This window comes from Odocoileus virginianus, chromosome 12, assembly GCF_023699985.2.
Source record: "Odocoileus virginianus isolate 20LAN1187 ecotype Illinois chromosome 12, Ovbor_1.2, whole genome shotgun sequence".
In the NCBI taxonomy this organism is placed as follows: Eukaryota; Metazoa; Chordata; class Mammalia; order Artiodactyla; family Cervidae; genus Odocoileus; species Odocoileus virginianus.
Window position 1 is genome coordinate 30,169,392 of NC_069685.1, and position 24,619 is coordinate 30,194,010.

At 35.5% G+C, this 24,619-nt stretch overlaps 1 protein-coding gene across 1 annotated transcript in view; it reads right to left on the reverse strand.

Annotated features, from left to right (window-relative positions):
- Positions 1 to 24,619, reverse strand: part of FAT4 (FAT atypical cadherin 4) — a 173,986-nt gene that overhangs the window by 58,744 nt on the left and 90,623 nt on the right. The window contains exons 3-6 of the mRNA XM_020870222.2: positions 23,473 to 23,734; positions 21,637 to 21,987; positions 14,275 to 15,197; positions 13,452 to 13,626 (exon numbers count right to left, since the gene is read on the reverse strand). Of these exons, the coding sequence (XP_020725881.2) occupies positions 13,452 to 13,626; positions 14,275 to 15,197; positions 21,637 to 21,987; positions 23,473 to 23,734 (1,711 nt within the window). The remainder of the gene's footprint in view (positions 1 to 13,451; positions 13,627 to 14,274; positions 15,198 to 21,636; positions 21,988 to 23,472; positions 23,735 to 24,619) is intronic.

Here is a 24,619-nt window from a genome sequence, read left to right on the forward strand (position 1 = left end):
TGCCATTTCCTTCTCCAACATATATACAATAAATTTGGTTAAATAGATAGGAAACTGCTTAAATTTTTAGAGCAACAGCAAAAAAATACATATGATTCTGAAAAGCATTTTTTTAAATGTGTAAAAACACATCTCACACACACACACACACACACACACACACACACACAGATTATTCACAGTTTAATCTTCTGATAGTCCATTACACTTGCGTAGTTCCAAACTTTGTCTTGAGTCATATTTTATACTCTTAAACTTGGGAAGTGATTAAACTGGTATTGCCTTTGAACATTGGTGGCTTAAAAAGATCAAACATATTAGAATAAAGTTCAAGGAAACCTAAAATAAGATTTTAAAAAGAAAAATGTTTCAGGCAACTGCTCTATCAGAAAATTCATCTTCAAAGTGTAATGAATGAATCTAAAGATCTAATTAAAGTTCTAACTGCAGGCATTTTACATATTTAATGTTAGTCCCCATAAATTAAACGTACTTTCCTGAAACATGAGAAACTATTCAGCTGCATTAGAATTTTTGCTTAACTGAAATCTGTTGCTTTGCCGCAAAGCTGATTTCATTCTTAACATCAAACATTTGGTGGAACAGTCCTCTGACTGGGTGTGTTTGTTGTAATAAAGTATTACCTTCTATTTTATAGTTTGAGTAAGCATGTTTCTCACAGTAAGTAAGCCATCCTCTGAAAAGGTATTGAAACCAACCATTCAGTATTGACTTTATATTATGTGATTTGACTTAAATTTGAATCCAGAAAATATGTGAAGCAAGTAAATATGTAGTAGGATTTAAATATGACCAATAGCATTTATCTTAAAATTTTCATTTTTATAATATATTACCACTAATTAGTTCTACAAATAATGTTTGTATAAATTAGGTAGGTACATACTTAGGTAGCATTTTATTTTTAATCATTTCTCAGGAATATTTATCAAAAACACTGTTTCCTTTTTATAAATTCTTATACTAAAGAATCTGCCTGTAATGCAAGAGACCCAAGTTCTATCCCTGAGTCAGGAAGATACCCTGGAAAATGGAATTGCTACCCACTTCAATATTCTTGGGCTTCCCTGGTGGCTCAGAAGTTAAAGTGTCTGCCTGCAATGCGGGAGACCCGGGTTTGATCCCTGGGTCGGGAAGATCCCCTGCAGAAGGAAATGGCAACCCACTCCAGTATTCCTGCCTGGAGAATCCCATGGACGGAGAAGCCTGGCAGGCTACAGTCCATAGAGTCACAAAGAGTTGGACACCACTGAGCAACTATCGTACTAAATAGAGGTGACAAAACTAAAGAAAGAACTTAGCAATGTTGTGTAAATAAGACTGAAAAATTGCTCATAGTGTGAATGTAGTTAATGTCACTGAAATGCACACTTAAAAATCATTAAAGTGGTAAATTTTATGTTATATGGATACATAATTTTTAAGAGATTACAAAATAAAATATGATATAAACTAAGTATTTTATCCCCCACATAGAGTATGTGATAAAGACTTAATTTTGGAGAACATTAAAAAAAAGAACCCTACCAGCACGTGTTGAAACTCTAAAATACCAGAAGCAATCACGAAATTCAAACTATAGCCTGCGTCCTGCTTACTTAGTGAAACTATCAAATTATATATCTTTGGAATAATTATCTAAATAGGCTACAAATTAAGATTAAGTTTTAATGTGATAAAATCAGAAGATTTTTGAAAAGGAAAAATTCCTCATACTAAGCTTATATCATTTTCTATTATATTTAATATTTATCCTTTATGTAATATAAACATTCTTTTTAATATTTCAAAGTTTGTTTCCATTTCAAAGTTCGGTTTCCTTCATCTACTCAGATTTATATCTGAAATTAAGTAAATGAGAAAGACTGAAATTACTTCATCAAATTTTAATTCTATGCAACATGATAGCAATTCTAGCTATTATTTATTGGAATTTTGGAAGCTTGATCATCTTTCGTTTTGTATTTTTATCTTATGACTATACAAATTAAACACTATGTAGGAAAAGTTGTTTCTACTATAGTGTAGCTGAGTTAAAGAATATTATGTAAATAAATGATTTATGATAACACTTAGTCACTAATGGGTTTTGTACTAAACTTATTGGAAATAAGAGGAAGTAAAACAATAACCAGTTATGAACCTTGGGAACAAAATTCTCATCTAAGACAAATATTCCAATGGAAATAACCAAACTTCCTTTGACTCAAATATATAATTAAGTTAAATGCAAGTGATTTCTGTTAACTGAAGATTACCCTAGCACTGTTTGATTTATGGTATCATTGATGTCTTACGGAAAGTTTTCAAGCATTTTTCATTACTAAGAATGTTCATCATAACAGACAAGGCAAGTTCTTCAACATCTTCCCACAAATAATACTGACAGAATGCAGTCTTTCTGGAACATTTAAAAAGCAACTCTCCTCAGATGTAAAATGTCATATTCCACATTTCTGACCTCTCTTGATTATAGAGACATTTGCAATGCAGTGACCCTTTCAGCTGAACAATGTGACAAATAGTTTTCATTCAAAATGTCATCATAGCCTCACCAAGAAACTAAGCATAGTGATTAGATTTTAGGATTAACTTTTGCAAAAGCATCATGTTTCCCCTTCATTAAAAAGTAATTTCCAATCCCTGCATAAAAATGAAGTTTATCCCCTCTTTCAATTAGATGATAAATGCCCTTAATTAGGGATGCTAATAACTGAAAATTTTCCCTCAGACCTATTAATTATGCTGACATATAGTTCACTACTAGACTTTTTGGCCAAATCTATAGCCAGAATATCTCTTTAGCCTGTTAGCATATTAGACCGAGAACAGATAAATAAAGGTAATATATTTAATTTGTGCACAATTTAGTCTCCCACACCCCAATTAAATGCAAATAACACAGCCCAATTATATCATACATATTGTATATTCTAAGTATAGTATTAAACATTTGCTTTGCACTCCGTAAAACTACATAAAGCTCTTGGATATGCATTTCTTGATCTGAAAACAGTAATCCTTTGATTTTGAATTCGTGAATATTCTTATTTTACTCGCTGTTTCAATGGCAGAGAATGAATGTTATTTCTCTTTTTTTGCTGCAAAAACCATTTCTCTTTTTAATATAAAATGATATTTAATCCAAAGAGAAGAAACTCATAAACATGGTTTACGTGAAACGTTAGATGAGCTAATCTGTGGGCAAGATGAGTCATAGTTAAAAAATGGTCTCCTTGATCAGGTTTAGTGACTTCAGATTCTGTTTCTACTTATTAACAGCTGCAGGTCTGAGTCAAGTTGTTTACTTCTCTAATACTTAGCTTTGTTTTTGTTTTTCTTTTAATTCATAGTATCGGAATCCAATTTACAAGGCTGTTGTGAGACTAAATCAGATCCTATAGTAAGAAATCTGGTGCAAACAAGCACTCAGCAAGGACAGAATGAACATTGTCTAAAGTTTGTCCACATAAGTTGTATCTCTACTCAAACTTGTTTCCGGAGAACTAAACTTTTATATCTACCTGCCATCTCCACTGGAGATTTCATAATATCTAAAATATAGTATATCAAAAAAATAATGTAAGGGAAATTCAACCTAAAAAATCTTTCCTTTTCCTATCCCCAAATTTCTCAGGCCAATACTCTAGGACACACGCTTGATTTGTCTCTTTTACTAATTTCCTACACCTCCAATTCCATCATCAAGTCCTAGTGGCTTAACCTTCAAAACGGATAAAATATTTAGCTCTTTCACACCTCCTCCATACTGTAGCCTAATTTCAAACATTCTCAAGCACTGCTGTCATGGCCTTTTAGTCACCATCTCTATTTCCACTGAGGTTTTTACCACTGACACAAAACCAGATCTCTTTTCCACAAAAACAGGCCACTCCAAAATTCCTTGTTGCTCCCTTGTCCAAAGCTTTAACAAGACTTTGCTTTTCTCTTTGAATAAAAGTAAAACTTCTTTCCCTGGCCTAAAACATTGAGATGATCCAGCCTCTGCCTAATTCATTTATCAAGACTTTTCCTTTCTTTTACTCTAGTAGAGCCGTCCAGGCCTTCCAGTTATCCTTTGAATAAAGGCAACCTGATCCCTGTCTAGGAACAGTTTCATCTGCAAATTTACCCAGATTTTCACATTTCACTGTCCTGACTCTACTATTGAAAATAATACCTCCAATTCCTTCCTCTCTAGCCACTTAACCTGCTTTATTTAATTACATAGCACCTCATATAACTCCCGACCTATATATTACATTTTGTCTATCTTTCTGACTAGAATGTAACTTTTGTGAGGACAGAGACTGTCATTTTTTCACCACTATATCTCTAGTTTCTAGAAGAATCCCTGGTAGAGACTGCTCCACAGATGCTTCCTGACAAAACATTGTCCAGATGCTTGTTACACATTGACAGCCCATAGAAGCATATGAGTCTCATTGACTCAATAATACTTCACTTATAAGATCTATTAAATTACCATTATAGTTTGGTTTTAATAAATGCAGATGCAAAATGACAATTGGTTGGAATAATTGGCGGTATTATCATCTACCTGTAAAGCCTAGTGAATTTTTTATATCTTCTCCTACTTAGCAATTTAATTTGAACAATGCCTAAATTGAAGCTTGTTCTCAAACAATCAGTTTTGAAATTACTGATTCCAGTTGATTTGACCCCACTTAAAATATTTTGAAACATTTATTTATGTATTTGGAAAAAGAAAAATAACAGACTGCTTTATTCATTAGAGTACAATGGATCACATATAAGAAGAAAAGCTTTCTTAAAACTGTGTTTTTGGAAATTTACGTTTTGCAAAGGGTAATCAGATTCTGATCTTTTTTCAGATATACCATAAGTGAACAAGGGCTCAGTTGGAAGGCAGAAATCCTGGATATTGTTCTTGACTCTGATATTCTCTGGGTCTGTAAACTCTGGCAAACTGCCTAATTATTCCAGGCCTCAATTTTCTTATCTCAAAAATAAAGGAAATGGACTGGCTCATTTCCAAGAAGACTTCTGGCTATAAAATTGGCATTTTAAGTCAGATTTTTCTCACTTAGAATTTTTCATATACAGCTTTCTTTTAAAATCCTTCCATATTACACACTAGGTTATAACTTCAATAACCCCTTATAGTCACATCTTGTTTTACTGCTTTCTTGTGTACTAATTCACTTCCTTTAAGAGTAGTAGTAGATTTTGATAGGTCACAGACTATGAATTTACTGGTGAGGGTAGAAGATCACCCAAGGTTAAAAAATTCTAAGAGACTTGGAAAATTCCATGGATATATATCTATTGGAAATGCTTATCTAAACACCAAAATCCTCATAACAAAATAAGTAAAATTGTCCACATTACGTTTATGTGAAGAATCATAGGCCTTTATTATTAAGCTATGTGAAGTCAAATACCACATGTGGGATATATATAAAAATATATATAATAAACTATATATGTATATATTATTATTATTATCTTTTGGTAGCTAAAAAGGTATCTGGTGTTTTGGGAGATATGGGAGGCTCATACATTTTGCTGTGGGAAGTCCAGATATAGAAGTATTGCCAAATACCGAAACTTTTCCAAAGCACAGTGTCTGTTTATGCAGATTCTGAGGCAGTGAGCCAAACCAAGAAAAGGTAGGCAGCACATCACAAAGTAGAAATAAGACCTACCTAGAAACATCTAAATAACAGAATTGAATAAAAGCCAGAAGGTTCAGGGGAGAGTCATGAGAATATAGCTCAAGCAGTATTTTGAAGCATTTGAAACTGAATTAAAGCCATAAAATGCTTCAGTGGGTCTTTACATATGATTGCAATTTATCACATCACACTAAACACCACAGAACCTTAAATGCTTATGCTGCTTTTCAAAGCAGGGGTCAATTTGAATGACCACAACCAGTGTAGCAAAAACTTCTGGAATTTCAGCCATCAGTTAAAAAAGATTGGCACTTTTCCTTTCTTGGTAGGTCCTTTGAAAAATCTGCAAGTGATAAATACATAATAATAAACTGTATTTAAGTATGGTAAATAAATATGAAATAATAGTTGCAAATTAAAATAACAGGATGGTGATTAGTTGATAAATAATTATGATCATTTTTCACTCATTAAATGATTCATTCATTCAACAAATGTTTATTCAGCAACTGCTATATTACACATTCTGTTCTGAGTGTTTCTGGGAATTCAGTTTTGAACAAGACTTAGGAGCTTCCCTGGTAGCTCAGCTGGTAAAGAATCTGCCTACAATGTGGGAGACCTGGGTTTGATCCCTAGGTTGGGAAGATCCCCTGGAGAGGGAAAGGCTACCCACTCCAGTATTCTGGCCTGGAGAATTCCATGGACTGTATAGTCCATGGCAAAGAGTCAGACACGACTAAGCAACTTTCACTCTCACTTACATGATACTGGAAGTATGACAGCTATTGATGAGGTAATCAAACTGTAGACTGCCAGGTCCCTCTTTCCATCGGATTTCCCAGACAAGAATACTGGAGTGGGTTGCCATTTCCTTCTCCAGGGGATCTTCTCAACCCATGGATGGAATCCACATTTCCTGCACTGGCAGGCAGATTCTTTATTGCTGAGCCACCAGGAAAGCATTATATTCTATATAAACATATAACTTTAAATAGCAATGAATGTTTAAGAACAAATTCACAACACAGTAATGTGATAGAAACATTGGAGAGATGGGGAGTGGGACCTATAGACTGACAGTCAGATAAATCCTCTCTGAGAAGTTGACATTTTACTTAGATGCAATGACAAAATGACCACGATACAGATATCACCTGCCCCCCCCCATTAAAAAATGAAAAAAACAAAATAGCCAGCTACAAAGTAGAACATTCCAGACAGTGAGAACTACAGGTACAAATGCAAAGGACCAAGGATGAGAAAAAGGTTGACATTTTTAAAGGGGCCAGATTAACTGGCAATAGCAATTTGCTGTCACTGTTTAGCAACTACTCTCCAGAAGTAAGTCACCGGATCCATAAGCTTGCTGATTTCTGTAGTGTGAATACTATGCCAGCTGATTTCAACCAAACCAATGTGGAGATACTGAACAGAGTTGAGAGGTGACAATGACCAACGGCGAACATAATAAAGGCAGCAGCAGATGATGACCGAGAGGTCAGATAGTGGACAGAGGCAAGGTCATTTAATGCCATATGGTCAATGGTGAGAAATTTAGTTTTTATTCTTGGAAATCATTGAATGGTTTTAATTAAGCGACAGGGCATAATCATTTAATTTATGGCTTTAAGGTTCATGAGCTGCTTGTTGGAGAGCATACTGTGGGGGAGAAAGGCAATTAGAAAGCTATCATATTTGCCCTGGCTTGGACTAAAGTGGGGGGCTTCCCAGGTGGCGCTAGTGCTAAAGAACCCACTTACCAATGCAGGAGACATAAGAGATGCAGGTTCAATCCCTGTATTGGGAAGATCCCGTGGAGGAGAGCATGGCAACATGCTCCGGTGTTCTTGCCTGGAGAATCCCATGGACCAAGGAGCCTGGTGGGCTACGGTCCATAGGGTCACAAAGAATCAGACATGACTGAAGTGGCTTAGCAAGCACACATGCACACAGACTAAGGCGGTGGTAGTGGAGATAAAGAAAACTGGATCAATTCAGGACATTTTGTGAGTCACAGTCTAGTTGTCAATGGACTTGTTGAACAAAGTTTGCCTTGAGCAATTGTGAAACTGGGGACAGAGAACAACTTATGGAGATTAGGATAGATAAAAGTCAGAAATTTTATTTGACCTTACTAAGCTTAAGATGTCCAACAAATATGCTGACTAATATTAATAGCTAAAATAAGTCATTTCCACATTTATTCCTGCTAATACATTTTTCATGTAGGAATTAGTGTTTCCATCAAATAGGTAACAATACAAAGGTAACCGCCCTCCAATGTAGGAGATGTGGATTCCATCCCTAAGTCAGGAAGATCACCTGGAGAAGGAAATGGCAACCCACTCCAGTATTCTTGCCTGGAAAATCCCATGGACAGAGGAGTCTGTTGGGCTATAGTTCAAAGGTCACAAAGAGTCAGACACACTGACTGACTGAGCACACACACAAAGGTAACTTGTTCAATGTCACGTACCTAAAAATTGTCAGAGATGGATTTTGAACCTCTTTTTAACCATAGAGCTATGTGTTTACCTTTATAATATATTTCCATTTTGTAAATTAATTCTTAGGATAATTTTTTGTAAGTATACAGCTCTGGGTTCCCTGATAATTCCCTGCTACTTATGGTACTTAAAACATATTACTTAATTTGTTGCACTTATGAGAAAATGGTAAGGAAAACTTTTGGAAGCAAGAATCCTTGGGAACAGAATGTCAAAATGTGAAGGACAGTTACTGCTTTAGGGCCAGCTCCCCTCTTAGGATGAACCACATAGTGCTGGGTCCTCTTCATGGCTACAGCTGGGTGAAGCCTTAGCATCCTGGGGGTGTCTGCTTGGTATGTATTTCTAGAAGAAATAACAATGAATAATTTGGACTGAAGGCAGAACACCCACACTTTTTATTACATCAGTTGAACAAAATATTATCTTTAATTGAGTTGTCACCTCACTTCTTTAAATTAATCTTTAGTAAGTAAATCCTATGGGAGAGAAAAAAAAAAAGTGAGGTAGAATTGTTACCGTCTGTCCTGGTTTTGTTATTTAACAGTGCAGCACTTGGCCCCACACACATAGGATAGTGTGGTCGTATTCATTTTAAGCAGTAGACAGGAGTCCCCTTAGAGAGCTTCCAGATGTGCTACTCTACGGCCATGCAGTCAGTAAATAAAAATACGATGAAAGTGGAATGCTAATATCTTCTCCACAAATATTCAAAGATTTAGAGGTCTGCTGATAAAAATAAGCTGCTGCTTCAATTGCTGCCATATTGCCAAAGTTGACCCATCTTTGGGTTGCCATCAGGTAAGAATTTCAAAAGAGCAAAGGAAAAATGATTTGTGAGCTAAGGAATAAAACTGTCAAATTTTTTTCTTGTTTAGAACACTTTGATATTTTCCTGGTTCCCAGAACACTGCCAATTTGAGAATAACCTGGCATCTGGGACCTAAAAGCTGCCATATTTTTCTGAATTTTCTCATGTCATCTACTAATTTGACTTTTAAATCATGGCAGTGAATAAGTATTTTAAATCCTGTGTCAGAGACTTCATTCCTGGAATATAAAACTGCAAATTCTGAAGCCTGATATCTGAAGCTCTCACACTGTTCTACACAAGTGGATACTGATGACACTGGAAGTATAGAAAGGAATTGGATATAAAATTACCGTCGCACATGAGTTTTAATAATTTTAAAAACATCTAGTCCAACATACCTCATAATTTCTGATTGCTTTATATGTGATTCATATTAAATGATCTCCATACACCTACTTCAATGCTTCTACTCCTGTGTCCTCATAAACCACCAGTCTGTCTCAAGACAACCCCACAAAAAAGCACTCATAAAAACCTGTACTTTGGGGAGATTTTCAAGTAATTATCTAATTTCCAAGACTGCCAAAATACTCTGACCAGGGACCAATGTCCCTGAATCTCATTCATGCCTCCCACCATGATTCTTAACATTATGTTTAAGGCCCTGAATGACAGATATCCACATAATTTCATTTTACTGATAATCTGAACTGTCACTTTCTAATAACTCATAGCTCTCCTATCTCAATATTGGACAGAATATAAACACACTTGGTCTTCACATTTTGCATTTAATGGCAACAGTACTTCATAGAAATTAGAGCTGCACTTGCATTATTTGTCCTTATAGTAACAATTTTAGATCTCAAATTTCCCCTAGGATCGTGGCTGATGGCATCATGAATGCACACAGTCCAGCTCCCTGAAACCAGAACTTGGTTCTTGCAAAGTCTGCACATTTAGACCAATGCTCTAATGAATCTTCTCCTTGTGAAAATTCCTCTCAACAGGCTGACTCACCCAAGCGTACTAGAAGAGAACACTTTTAACTCTATTATTTCCAGTTTTCTTTCCCTCCCTTCCTTCCTTCTTTGGTCCCTCCCTACTTCCCTCTTTCTTCCTCCCCCTTTTCACTTCCTTCCTTCTTACCTTTCTTTTTCTTTCCTTTTTTTTCCCTAATGAAATGTCATTTTTATGCTGTCACATGGATGAAGAAGCATCATTACAAGTGGTGGTTAAGTCTGCTGACTGCCCACAAAGTCCTCCCTTAACCATAATTTGGCTGACCTACAGTTTTTAATGGTTAAGCACTGACCATGCAATATATTCTTTGAAAGTCTGAAAAAACTGATACCACAATAAAAATTCTTAATGTAGTAACACATAAAATGAAAAAATATGAGTTGCAATTTTTTAAAAAATGTTTTTTAAACAACTGATACATTTTTAAATAAGACTAAGTAGTAAGGAACAGGGTAGCCATTTATAAGAATTTTTGAATGTTTAAAGTTCATAGATCACAATTCATTAAAATCATTATATACACAATGTGTTAGGTGTATTTAACACATATCTTTATCAGTTAAACATTGTAATAAACTACTTTGTAATTAGTATTATCCCTATTTTACTGAGAAAATACTGAGATTGAAAGAGATAGAAAAAAAAAAGAAAGAGAGGATAGATTTTGTCTGAATCACAAAATAAAATTTGAGAGAACCAGAATTTAAATCACTGTCAGTTCAAATTTAAAGCTTTTAATCAGTATATTATGTAGACAATTATTAGGTTTACTTTGCAAATAAAATTATTTTGGAAATTAATATACACTTTTCAAATTTTACTTTACCTCAACACTAAAACCTTCACATACACTAAACTTGGAAGTCAGATACACTAGGGTCTGAATCTTACACTGCTAGTTCTTGGCTGTGTGTGTGTGTGTGTGTGTGTGTGAGAGTGTGTGAGTGTGAGTGATCAGTTGTGTCTGACTCTTTGCGACCCTATAGACTGTAGCTCTCCAGGCTCTTCTGTCCATGTGACTTTCCAGGCAAGAATACTGGAGTAGTTTAGCCATTTTCTACTCCAGGGGATCTTCCCAACCCAGGGACTGAACCCACGTCTCAAGTCTCCTCCATTGGCAGGTGAATTCTTTACCACTGCGCCACCTCCTGAGCAAGTGACTTAATTACTCTGAGGAGTTTACTATAAGTAGAGTGGAAACAAAAACACCATAGTCTCTGAGATAATAAAGTAATGTGTAGAAATGGGTTAATATCTGTGAAATCTGGCAAACTGCATGACTCAGATTGCCAAACGTCAAAAAACAACCATTCCCTTCCCCTGCACAATATCCCCCTCTTGGCTTCCACAGGCACACAAAAAGGTTTTTAAATTCTCAGAATGATCTGATTGAAAACAGGCACTCTTATCTAGATGTCTACATTCTTTCTCTGACATGGCTTTTGACTTAGAATGTTCCAAATCACAAATCCCCTGATGGAGAACTTCTATGAGTGGTGCCCTGTCCATCCAGGGTCACCCTACACTGCATCTCTGATTCTCACAATCACAATCTGCTCCTCGCCCTGGGATGACCTTTGTGTGACGCACCATCTTGTGCAGCAAGTTTTATAGTGACGGATGCCTTAGCAGCCAGATTTCTGGGTCTGCTTTCTCCTCCCCCAGATGATCTCCACAAAGACTCTGTTTCCGGGAGTGCCTAGAATTGCCTGCACATATCCAGCAACTGCAGAGGAGAGCTGAGTCTGCGGGGTTTTCATAATAAAATCTCGCCTCTAAATATCTGACCCTCTACTAGTTTGCACTCCTCTTTATCCTTCTCTTCTCCAGATGACTCTTGAAATACCGGATTGACCTGAGCCACGTGGCAGCGACTGCATTTGTCACCTGAGAATGTTTATCTCCTGACCGAGAAGTACTGCCTACACATATAAGGAAACATGTTTCAGATCAACTTGGTTTAAGTTTTATATAGTTACCACACTACATTCTGCTCATCATGGCCTGGGATTTTATAGTTTGCATGAAATGTAACACAGTCATTCACATAGATTTAAAAAAAAAAATACCAAGAATCATGCTTTCTTTCACAAAGCAATAGTCTAAGATGATTACATTCCCAAAAGTAAATGGCAAATAATACAGACAGAGCCATCTTGATAAATAAGCAATGGCACTATCATTCACATACTTAACATAAATTTATAATTAATCTTCAAATCTCCTTTTTTATGAAGCGGTGACATGAAATTGTATACTCTGAAATTGGTCACAAATAACAAAAATATCACTCAATTATATTCATCAAAAACATTTCAACCACAGTAAACACAACTCATTTGAAAATTCAGAATAATTCTCATATAGCAGTAGCCACACATCTATATAAATATCCATATACCAAAAATGTCAGTCCTTTGAGGTTCCAACAAATCTGCCTGGTCTTAAAACAATTTCAACAAATTAATAAGGAGATGTCAACATTACTAACTTCCTCAATAATTAAAATAGCAAGTTTTAACAATTTTTATAAATGAATGTTACATAAGGACAATGCTTCATAATTCCCTGAGACTTTTGAAGATCAATGATTCATTCATTCATTCGTTTATTCAACACATATTTAAGCACGTCTACTTTCTTCAAGGCACGGAGGTGCTTTAACAAATTTTAGTTGTTTCAGCTTTGAATTAGAAGTGTAAAACAAAATAGTGGTTAACAGTAATGTTACTTTTTGAATAGACTGTATTTTATACTACTTGCTCTATGATTTTATGCAATTACTGTTTCCAAACAGTGAGAGCTAATGTATACTGCTTTCCTTCTCCCTGTGGTAGTTTTTTTTTTTAACATTTTTTTTATTTATTTTTTCATTTATTTTTATTAGATGGAGGCTAATAACTTTACAATATTGTAGTGGTTTTTTACACTGCTACTCAGTGAGAAGCCAGGCTCTCACTGATACCCTTTTTGGAGTTCTGTGGGGCTTCATCAGACGCTTATTATATCTACTTATGATTTTGCAGAACCTACAGGACTCATGAAGTAGAACTCTGGACCTACTCTCTTATCTCCATGACCAGTTAGAACCATCTGAATGTTTTCAAAGCTAAGGTACTTGAAATGTCCACAGTCAAGGGGTATAGAGTCACCCCCAGAGATACTGGGTCAGCCTACCAGGCAAGGATATATTGTGTCTTATAGGAATAGAGCTTTGTTTGTAATGTGCTTAAACCCTTCCCATTTACATATAAATGTCATAAAGTGATATATGTTCTATAAAATGATGTGGATACAACTGAAGTTCCAAGCATTAGTAAATTTCAAAAGAAATTTAGTTTAGCGGTAGATAAACGTACTTCCATTTATATGTATTATGAAGAAAATTTTCACTGTCGAACAAGGTTATTATTATAGATTTACCTGAATCTGTAGCTGTGATCAGCAAGACAAAATGTTCCTTTGATTCACGGTCCAAACTCTGTGTTACTCGAAGTTCTCCATTAGCTGAGAGAGTGAAAGCATTGTCGTCATTACCACCAAATAGAACATAAGAGAGTTTGCTGTTGGAACCTTGATCATCATCTCTTGCCACCACCTACAGGAGAAAATGAATGTGAGTAATACTCACAAAATGTATATCATGAAATAAAGTATTAAAAATAAGCATTATTATTAAAAATAAGTGTATTATTGAAAATAATAGGGTAGAGCTATACAGACCAATATTAAAAGGTTTCAGAGACATGTCTGTAAGTTTCAGGTAAAATAAGAAAATGGCACAGAGTACAATATATAATTTGTATAAAACCGGGTATAAAATCAACACATTGCATTTGTGGAAGACTCCACAAAAAATCTTTTAATAGCAGATTCATCCAGGTAGTTGGATTTGTAGAGAGGGAATGAAGAGCAATGTTTGTAAAAGTTTTCAAACTTTAACATCATTTTATTTTCTTAGAATAACTGTTACAGTGAAACAAAATTCAAAAATGCACAAGTGCATAAATGTGTGCAGCAGAAGTAAACACAAAAGGATATAATTGAAAGACAATATTTCATCTACAAGGAAATCAACAGGTCCTTAGGTGTAATTTCCACAAACCTGTCCTTTTCAAGATCTGCTGTATCAGCAAGTAAGCGTTTTTGGACAAGAATGATGAAGAGAGTGGGGTAGCATGACCACTGTAACTAAATGGATTGTCTTACAATGAGCACAATATTTGTTTGATTTAAATATTCTTACCTGAAGAACTGTTCTGGGTAATGTTCCCAGATTCTCAGGGACATTTACAGAATATGGAGATAGCTCAAATATGGGGACAAAATCATTAACATCCAGTAGAACGATGCGGACGGTAGAGGTGTCAGTTCTGGGGGTGCTGCCCCGATCTGTTGCCTGAACAGTTAAAGAGTAAGAAGGGGTCTTCTCGCGATCCAAAGGCTTAGCCACGGTGATTGCCCCTGTGACTGAGTCAATCCGAAATTCCTGATTGGCATTGCCATCAACAATGCCATAGCGGACCTGTCCATTTGTACCTTCATCTCCATCTGCCGCGAATACTTGTACTATATCCGTTCCAGTAAGTGTATTTTCATTAATCTCCACTTTATACATGGCCTGTTCAAAAACAGGGTTATTATCGTTGATGTCAAGTACCATAACTACCACCTCTGTAGATGAAGACAGAGATGGGTGACCTTTGTCCGTAGCCACCACCGTGAGCGTATAATTGGAAACCTCCTCTCTGTCTAGCTCTCCAGTGAGCCTTACTTCTCCATCGATGGTCCCGATAGTGAACTTATTTCCCGAAGGGTTCAGTAGGGTGTATTCAATGTAGCAGTTTGGGCCGCTGTCTGGGTCAGTTGCTTGTGCTTTGAAAACAATGGTATCAATAGGTGTATTTTCTGGAATGTAGGTCAATTTAGGGGAAAGAAAGGTTGGGGGGTTATCATTGACATCCAGCAAAATAATGGAGATTTGAGCAGTGCTTGTGAATCTGGAGGCTGGGAGCTGTGGCAGGTCATGCACTTGAACAACCAGATTGTAGAAGGACTGACTCTCCCGGTCCAAAGGTTTTAGAACTTTCAATACCCCATTCTTGTCAACTGTAAACTGCCCAAGGCTATCACCAGAAGCAATGCTGTAAGCCAACTGGGAGTTGATGCCTGAAATGGAAGGGGAAAAAAATTAAATTTTCTGAACTAAATGCTGATTGCAAACTTAACTGCACCAAAAAATTCATGATATGAACATGTGTATTTGATACACATGGCCTCCAAACACACCTTATGAATGATTAAGCCACAGTTAATTTTCTTTCCAAGGAATACATAACCCATAACTCTTTTCTTGGTATCATTTGATTTAAAAAGATGTTTACAATCTGGTGAACAAATGATCTATATACTGCTGGCTATTTACCAAGGCGTTGAAATGGTAAATTACGAAAGTAAAGAGGAAAAAAATATACTAGAGAGCGGATATTTTTCTATACATTTCTTTATTGCTGTCACATAATTCCTGAGAGTTCAACATTAACAGTGTCACACTCTACTACTAGCCAAACATTTATCACATTAGTAATTTATTGAGGCCAACACCAATTTTCAGAGAATCATCATAAAATTTTCTGATATATGGCATTAGTCATGGATGCTTTAAGTCTACTTTTACATTTCTTGGCAGAACCAATAAATACTTTTTAATTCCTATTAAGTGTCTGGCTAATACCTCTGAGAAAATAATTCTCTTTCAAATTTTATTATGTTTATTTACTGTGGTTTAAAAGTATTTCTGAAGGAAATGTTAGCAGTAAATGTATGCACAAAAGACTCCAAATATAAAGATGCACACTATTATTGGGCTATTTTTAGATAATGTTTTATCAGTTTTTCCCAGGAACATATGTCACATTTTAATTTAAAAAGGTATATATAAATCATTTCAGAAAATGATTGTAGACATTCTTCTAACAGAGATGATGTGGAGAATTGCTCAGCCTATTCATTAGTTTAGTAAATAATTTAAAGCTAAATTACAGATAAGCAGTGCAAACACAAAGAAAAATTATATTTCCTGCCCCAGAATAGCATTTTCTTCATTGGTCCATAATGTCATGTGTATTTATATGTTTTTTCATAAACATGCTGGGCAATTATAGGATCACCTAAGAATTTCTAAGAAACATATCTTATACCTAGATAATCCATTCTTAATAAAGATACTCTACTCTGGGATCTTATGCTGTGGAAAATCCACTGAGTTACATAAACTACTTACAAATGGCTCCTTTATTTATGAACTTTAACTATTCAGGTGTCAAAAATGATGTCCACTCTTAGCCAAAAGTCTTCGAGAACAAGCTGATCACCCTTTTCTTGAAAAATACTCTTTCTTAGAATTCTGTAGATACTTCAGTTAGCTTCTGCCTTTCCTTGAAACCCCTTAAGTCCTTGTAAAGGCAAGTTTTAGTTGAGTAATACAGTTTTCTTTTCTACCAGTTAGTGCCTGCTTATTTGGTTTTTTGTTGTTTGTTTGTTTTAATGCTAGAATTATTATTTTCCCATGCTTTGATAGTCTCTTATCTAAGATTCTTTGTCTATATGTTGATGCAGAGGAAACTATTTATGGAGATAGCTTTCAGGCACTGGCTTATTCACAAAAATTTCTAGGATAAACAAGGATTGAGTAGATCTTTGAAAAGGTAGAGGTTTTCTCCTCATTAAGAGTTGTGGCTTTTAATCTTGGCAGTTTATTTAAGACCATTCACAAGAGAACAAAGCAGAGGTTATAAAGTTCAAAATACTTAGGACACTGAGGATCAGGAAAAATATGAATAAATAAAGCTAATGGAGGTCACAGGTCAATTCACCAGCAGGAGATAAAGAGAATTTTAAGATCTGGATAGAACAAGGTCAACAGCCTTCTTCAACTCTCTGACTTAAAATTCCACAGGTTTGGGGGAAGAAAAGTTCTATCAACTGATGCAGAAAAAAGAAAAAGATTTCATCTACTGGTACCAAATATGGATATATTACTGAGAAAGTAATTTGATTGAGAAAGTAATTTGATTTTAAATACATATATATACACACATATATTATAATGATATATATTTAATATATTTTATTTTATTTATATATTTAATATATTTTAAAATAGAATTACTCTCTTAGGAATTTCTTTTGCATTTCCTATGGCTAACTCTGTCAGTAAATATTTAATTCCTAATCTTTGAGGTACAAATTCAGACACAATTATTATTGAGAAAAAGTTATGAAGACACCTGGATAAAAATAATACCAATAAGCAGAGATATATTTCTATGTAAGCATATAGACCTTTCATGCCCAAGATCAAAAGAAATTTAAAATACTGACAAAACTACACATGGCTACAAAGTGATGGCTTAACACTTCTACATAAATCAACTGGAAGGCAAGCAATTAAATCTAGGATTGGAACACCCCTGGTCCACTGTGTATGCTACTTCCTGGAGCAAACAATTAACTTGCAGAGGCAAAAAAAGAACATGATACCAAGATTTTATAGCCTTGTCGTAAATGGCAGGACAGCCTCCTTTTTAGGGAGAAAGTTTGCTGGCTAGGTGGGTTTTGGAAGTAATAAATATTAACTAGAATTATGAAAAAGATAAAAATGATTTATATTTAAATGCATAATGATGAATATATCAGATGATAACATTAAAAATGAACTGGTAATGATAAGTCATTATCTTTGAGGACATAAACATAGAAATACAACTGGTTTTGCACAAAATATTGCAGCACAATCTAAGAAATAGCTCTCATCTCAGGAACTGAAACTGTATTGCTGCAATTACAGGTCAGGGAAACCATCTCTATGGACTTTACTGTCAAGAAAAGGATTTTTCACTCCTGTCATCTCTAAGTGACTTTGGGCATGTGCTCTACATCTAGAAAATACATGTAGACATACTGAAACTCAAAATTCTCCCTGAACCTTTATACTATCCTAAAAAATAGAGTTCAGGCCATTCTTCTCTCTCTACTCCTTGCATCAAATATCCCAATCATGAATCAGTAAGCATATTATTTTAACATTCTATAATTTATTCATATGTGCCAGAACTTGAATTTAGTGGGCTTTTACAGCCCCCTGATCTTTAAGCCACGAAGAGTCCATATTTCTAACCATTTATGTTCAGTGTTCTGAAAGTGGTTTAGTTACATGATTCTTTCTGGCAGTTTTATTGTGTGTGTGGTTGTGTTAGTTTTTTTTTTTTTTGGTTGATTTTTATTTCAGTCTTGAGAATAATTTAGTTCCAGGAAATACAGCACATAACTGTAGGTATGTGGCTTTGTTACAAAATGTGCATATTTATTCACAGTCCATAAATGCCTAATTATTTCTATGATGAACTAGTATTTGTCAATTTATCATAGAATTGCAACACATGGAACTCTTGCAAACAACATTCACTTTTATGAAGCAGTTCCAATAAGGTCATCAGGTCACTGGAATATGAAACTCATTTACAGGTCAATTGATCTGCATTGTGTACCAAGCATATATCAGTAAATTTATTCAACAATAATTATTATTACTTTATTCTCAAAGTACTCTATGACTCCCCAATACTTTTAAGAGTATAGGAATTTATTTCTAGGATAACATAGTAATTATCAAAGTTAGACTATTTCCATGAAACTTCAATTTATAAGGTGTGTGCTCAGTTGCTCAGTCCTATCTGACTCTTTGCAACTCCATGGACTGTAGCTTGCCAGGCTCCTCTTTCCATCCACGGAATTTTCCATGCAATACTGGAGTGGGTTCCCATTTCCATTTCCAAGGGATCTTCCCAACCCAGGGATCTAACCCACGTCTCTTGTGTCTCCTGCATTGGCAGACAGGTTCTGTACCCCTAGCACCCACCATACTTTGCCTCAATATAATACTTTCTTAGCTGTATGAATGAAAGCCTTGAGATGAATACATGTGCTACTTGTGAACACAGTAAAATATTTGCTTTATTCTTATTAAATGGTTATGCAATCTAAAATTTTAGGTTAAACTCAGAGAATTTAGATGTAAGTAACAGAAACTGTTAAATTTATTTTTGTATAAACTGTCTTCATTTAAAATGACAATATTATCTCATCTGAAAGCTCTTGGTCAGAGATTAAAACTAAATTGTTAATAGAAAAGTCTAAATAATATTGTGAAACATGTTGGGAGCTATTTAGTATAACTGCCAATTTAGTTGGCAGTTTTAAATAAAGGTTACCCTTGTACAGTCTTATCATGATCCTTGAAATTCAGAGAGAATAGAAACTGTGTCCTATATTTTAGGTCAAGGTGCAGGAAATTACACTGATAAAAGTATTCAAAACTAAAACAATGGAAAAATGTAGCTTGAAACTTTTATCTAACACAATTAAAGGGAAAAAATCCATAAAAAGTAACTTGAAGTCAATGGTTAATACATTTCTGTGAATATGCTTGCATGGAATATTCCAGCAGGTTTCCCAAAGGAAGTTTCTTATTTGCTATTTTCTCAGTTCTCTACAGTTGAGTTTTGAGGATAAATGGAATTTACTCTAGACCTGCATGCAATCCTATGATACAATAGGCTCTCTCTAATGTTTAAAGTCACAAAGAAACTTGGCAGATAATTCTTCACTGCAGAAAAGTTAGGACAAATTAAAAAATGCTCATATCCAGAGATCAGGTAAATTAATTAAATTTATAATAATAGACAAGCCAACATTCAAAATAAAGATTAACCTCAATTGTGCATAAAGTCTAATGGGAGACAGTTACATGTACAGAACTAGGCTGATGTACATGAAATAGACTGTGCAACATTCTTAGGCCAGAACTGGCTACATACTAGGGACAAGTGGTCCATCATATTTGCTGGTCCCACATCCAAGGATTCAACCAACAGACGGAAAATATTTTGAGGGAAAAAATTCCAAAAAGTTCCAAATTTCAAGCAAAACTTAAATCTTCTGTGCTCTGGAAACTATTTATATAGCATTTATATTGTAGTAGGTATTGTAAGTAATCTAGAGATGATTTAAAGTAAATGCGTGAATGTGCATGGGTTGTATGCAAATATCACACTATTTTATATAAAGGACTTGAGCATCTTGGATTTTGGTATTAATGAGGCTTCCCTAAGTGGCTCAGAGGATACAGAATCTCCCTGCAATGCAGAAGACCGGGGTTTGATCCCTGGGTCAGGAAAATCCCCTGGAGAAGGGAACGGCTACCAACTCCAGTATTCTTGCCTGGAGAATCTCATGGACAGAAGAGCCTGGCAGCTACAGTCCATAGGGTCACAAAGAGTCAGACATTACTGAGCGACTAATGCTTTCTCTTCGCTAACTTTCCAGAGGTCCTGGAACCAATCCCCTGCTGATACAAGGGATGACTGTATTTGACAACTGTCAGTTGTTATTTTTAATATTATTAGCAACTTGTGGTACTAACATTACAGGCACTTCTATTTTAGGAATATTTATGTATTCATTATTAACTATGCTTAAATAAGAGAGGAAAACTTCAAAATGCACTTAATGAATTCTAAAGAAAGCATTTCCTACTTAATGAAGTGAAAGGTACATAAAAATACTGTGCTCTTTGCCTCTCATATCTTTGTAAGTGGCAATTCTAGACACTCCTGCAAGGAAACTAAGTATAGAGCAGAATGGGATGAATGGTACTCTGAGATTACATAAATCATTTAAGTCAGCAAGAACCAGGAAATTCTAAATTAAGGTTGATATGCCTATGCCCAAGGCATATCCTTGGGCTAGAGACCAGTTTCCTCTTAAAATACTGTCCCTTGTTTTCTTAACTAAATGAACATTTAGCTGCATCCAATGGAAGGAAAAACAAGGTATTAACTTTCCTAACAAAGATTGACAATCTGTACAATGTTATCTCTAAAGGCTATATTATCTGGTATGTGTATTTACAAAATAAGTCTTAAAGAAAGACCAAGGGAGTCATACTTTAAATTTTTTCAAATAAATAAAAATCAAACAAATATCAAACACTGTAAAGTCTAGATTTAATTTAAAATCTCAACTAGAATATATAGTATAAAAATTAAAGAGATCTGAGACCATCCTTTGAGTTAAAGCATGAAAGCTTGCTGAGATACTCTGAGCCATTTTCAGTCAGAAATATAAAACTAATCATGCATACTGAAGTATTTTTTGAGACTTAGTTTTCCTTTAGCATCCACATTTTATCCTTTTTATGTTAAAAGAATATATGTAAGCAAATAGTTATCTAAAGAAAACCTACCAAAAAGCTGCTTTATGACTTCTAAACTGCAGTGGTGTCACACATTTAGAGAGAATAAAGGAAGATAAACTTATACAGCTTATAAGATGCACACAGTGTATGCTGTGTGTTATAAATAAGAACTTAACTAATAAAATCCTTAGTCTTTTAATCCTCTATAGTTAAATTATAAATCTATTCCTCAACTTTGGATCTATATTTACAAAATGCAATTTTGTGACAGCTGCACACAGTAAATAAATATGATATAAATCGAATGGTTAATGTTTAATAAACTTTAAGTAGGTAAAATAAAGTACATACCATCATCTGCATCGGTAACATTAAACACAAGAACAGTAGATCCTAGAGGTAGATTCTCCATTAAAGATGTGCTGTATGAATTCAAGCTGAAAATGGGTGGGTTATCATTTACATCTAGTATGTTGAAGTAAACCCTGATGGTAGTAAATTGTCCCCCTCCGTCTTCAGCCCGAACAGTGAGGATATAATATTGCTGTGCTTCATAATCCAACATTCGAGTCAAATTAAAGACTCCAGTAACTGGATTCAGGAAAAATATGCCATCTTCATCATCTTCATTCACAATATATGTAATTTCTCCATTCACACCAGAGTCATCATCTGTAGCTAAAATAGCTGCTACCAAAGAACCTAAAATAAATTGAGAATCCAAAATTAATGGAACAGGGTATTGCTAAGATACTATATATGATACCAAAACATTTATTTGTATAGTAAAATATTTTAACTAGAAAATCACTATGAAAATATAATGAAAACAACACTGTAGATTTCTACACTAACATGGATGCCAACATCCCCAAATATCCAGTAGATCTTGTGTGTATGTGTGTGTGCACGCTCAGTCACTCAGTCATGTCTGCCTCCTTGCAACCTCATGGACTGTAGTCCACCAGGCTCCTCTATCCATGGAATTTTCCTGGCAAAAATACTGGAGTGGGTTTACATTTCCTAGTCCAGGAGATCTTCCCAACCCAGGGACTGAACCTGTCTCTGGAGTCTCCTGCATTGACAGGTGTACCCTTTATCACTGTGCCACCTTGGAAGCCAGTAGATCTTATGTTGCAATGTAAATGTTCTGGGAAATGAACACAACTTCTGACATTATTTTTCTATCTACCAATTCAAGAACATATTGATGAATTCAGTGAACATATATTGGGGCCCACTGCTAGTGTCAGGAACTGGCAATTCCAAGCAATAATACAGAATTATGCTAAGAGGATACCACTTAACAGCTGGTATGACCATTGCTAGAAATGACGTGAGAAAGAAATGTGATGGGAAGTTCATGAAGGGCATGAACAACTCATCTTGGTGAACTAACTGCAGTGAGATTTTAGTCCTCTATAAATGATTCATTCCTTTGTCAAATGAGTTTCTAAAACATGCCTTATCTTGCAAACTCATTCAAATATAATTCAAAATACAACTTCAGTTTTAGATAAAAATTTCTAATAGTGGAAATGAAGCCAACCCACACCAGAAACAGGGGTATTGAGTACTCACATGCAACAGTCACAACATGATATATTGAAAGAAGCAAGGTGAGAATTCAGGATTCCTATTCTACTAACATTTATTCAGCATCTGCTAATCCTCAAGCCCCATGTTAACAAACTCATACATGTTTTATCCTACTTCTAACAAGAATTATTGTTTCCATATACAGAAGAAGGAATTGAAGCTAAGAAAAATTAATTAATTGCCCTGATTCACACAGCTACTAAGTATTATAATGGGTATTCACAGGTTTTCCTGTGCTTTTTTTGCTTTCTATGTTCAGGAACATAATCACATCAGACATCCTTACAGTGGAAAAACAGTATCAAAACTGTGGTTGCCAGGAAACTTAACAATGCATGTCACAGATACTTTCAGAAACAAACATCTGTAATTAAGAAATCAGATGATTAGCTTATCTCATTTGCTCTCAAAAGTCTAGAAATTTGTTTGGGAACTGCAGCAAAGATGGTCAATTAAAATAGTTAAAAAATCCAATGCTTATACCCAGTAGCACATACTAGTCACAATTTAAGAGCAGCCAAAACCTAGTCTGTGTAACTGTAGTCAAAGGTGACCCGTGCAAAATATACCTAGGAGTGTGCCACCTACCTGGGGTTGTGTCTTCTGGGATGTCAAAAGAGTACACAGGCCTGGAGAACTTGGGTGTGTGGTCATTCACATCACTGACAGTAATATTTATTCTCATATCTGACGACTGAAGACCATCATCCGCACGAACCAGCAAGGAATATTTGGAACGACGTTCTCTGTCCAGTCTCTTGGTAGCTATCAGATCTCCAGATTCAGGGTCAATTCGGAAACTGTCATCGGCTCCACTGATGATCGTATATGTGACAAGAGCATTTGCACCCTAGGGAAAAGAGAGCAGAATCAGAACTGCTAGAAGTGGAACAGTAAAAGTGCCGCTCCTTGTGCTGAATGTATACTTGACATCAAGTGAGGCTCTGGGGTTTAATTTCATGTGATACTCTAATATTTCAAATAGTACCAATCCAGTGTGGTTAACTAAGTAGTCTTTCACTATTCATTTCATTAAATAACACAGTGAATCTCAACCTTCAAAATGTGTGTGTACGTGTGCGCTCTATGCATGCTCAGTCGTGTCCGACTCTGCAACCCCATGGACCGCAGCCCGCCAGGGTCCTCTGTGATTTTTCAGGCAAGAATACTGGAGTGGGTAGCCGTTTCCTCCTCCAGGGAATCTTCCCGACTCAGGGATCAAACCAGCGTCTCCTGTGTCTCCTGTATTGGCAGGTGGATTCTTTAAGACTTGAGTCACCTGGGAAGTCCATATATGTGTGTGCATGTGAGGGAATGGTAACCCACTCCAGTATTCTAGCTTGGAGAATCCCATGGACAGAGGAGGCTGGCTGGCTATGGTCTATAGAGTCACTAAATGTTGGACATGATTGAGCAACTAATCACAGCGCACATGTGCGTGCGCGCACACACACACAAACACACACATAAATTCTTAAAATATATCATAGAAAGGGGTCAAACTGTCACTGTGGAAAACACAAATGATGATAATACTACTAACTACATATCCATAGGTTTGCCAGGCCCAGGGACAGCACTGTGGATGCATTATCTTGCTTTTAGTTCACGCTCTGTGAGATACTATTTCTCAAAAGAAGATGCGAAGTATGGAGATGGTCCTTAATGTACCCAGAGTCATACTGGGGGTGAGTGGATTTCAAACCCTAGTCTGTCTGACTCTGAGCTCATGTTC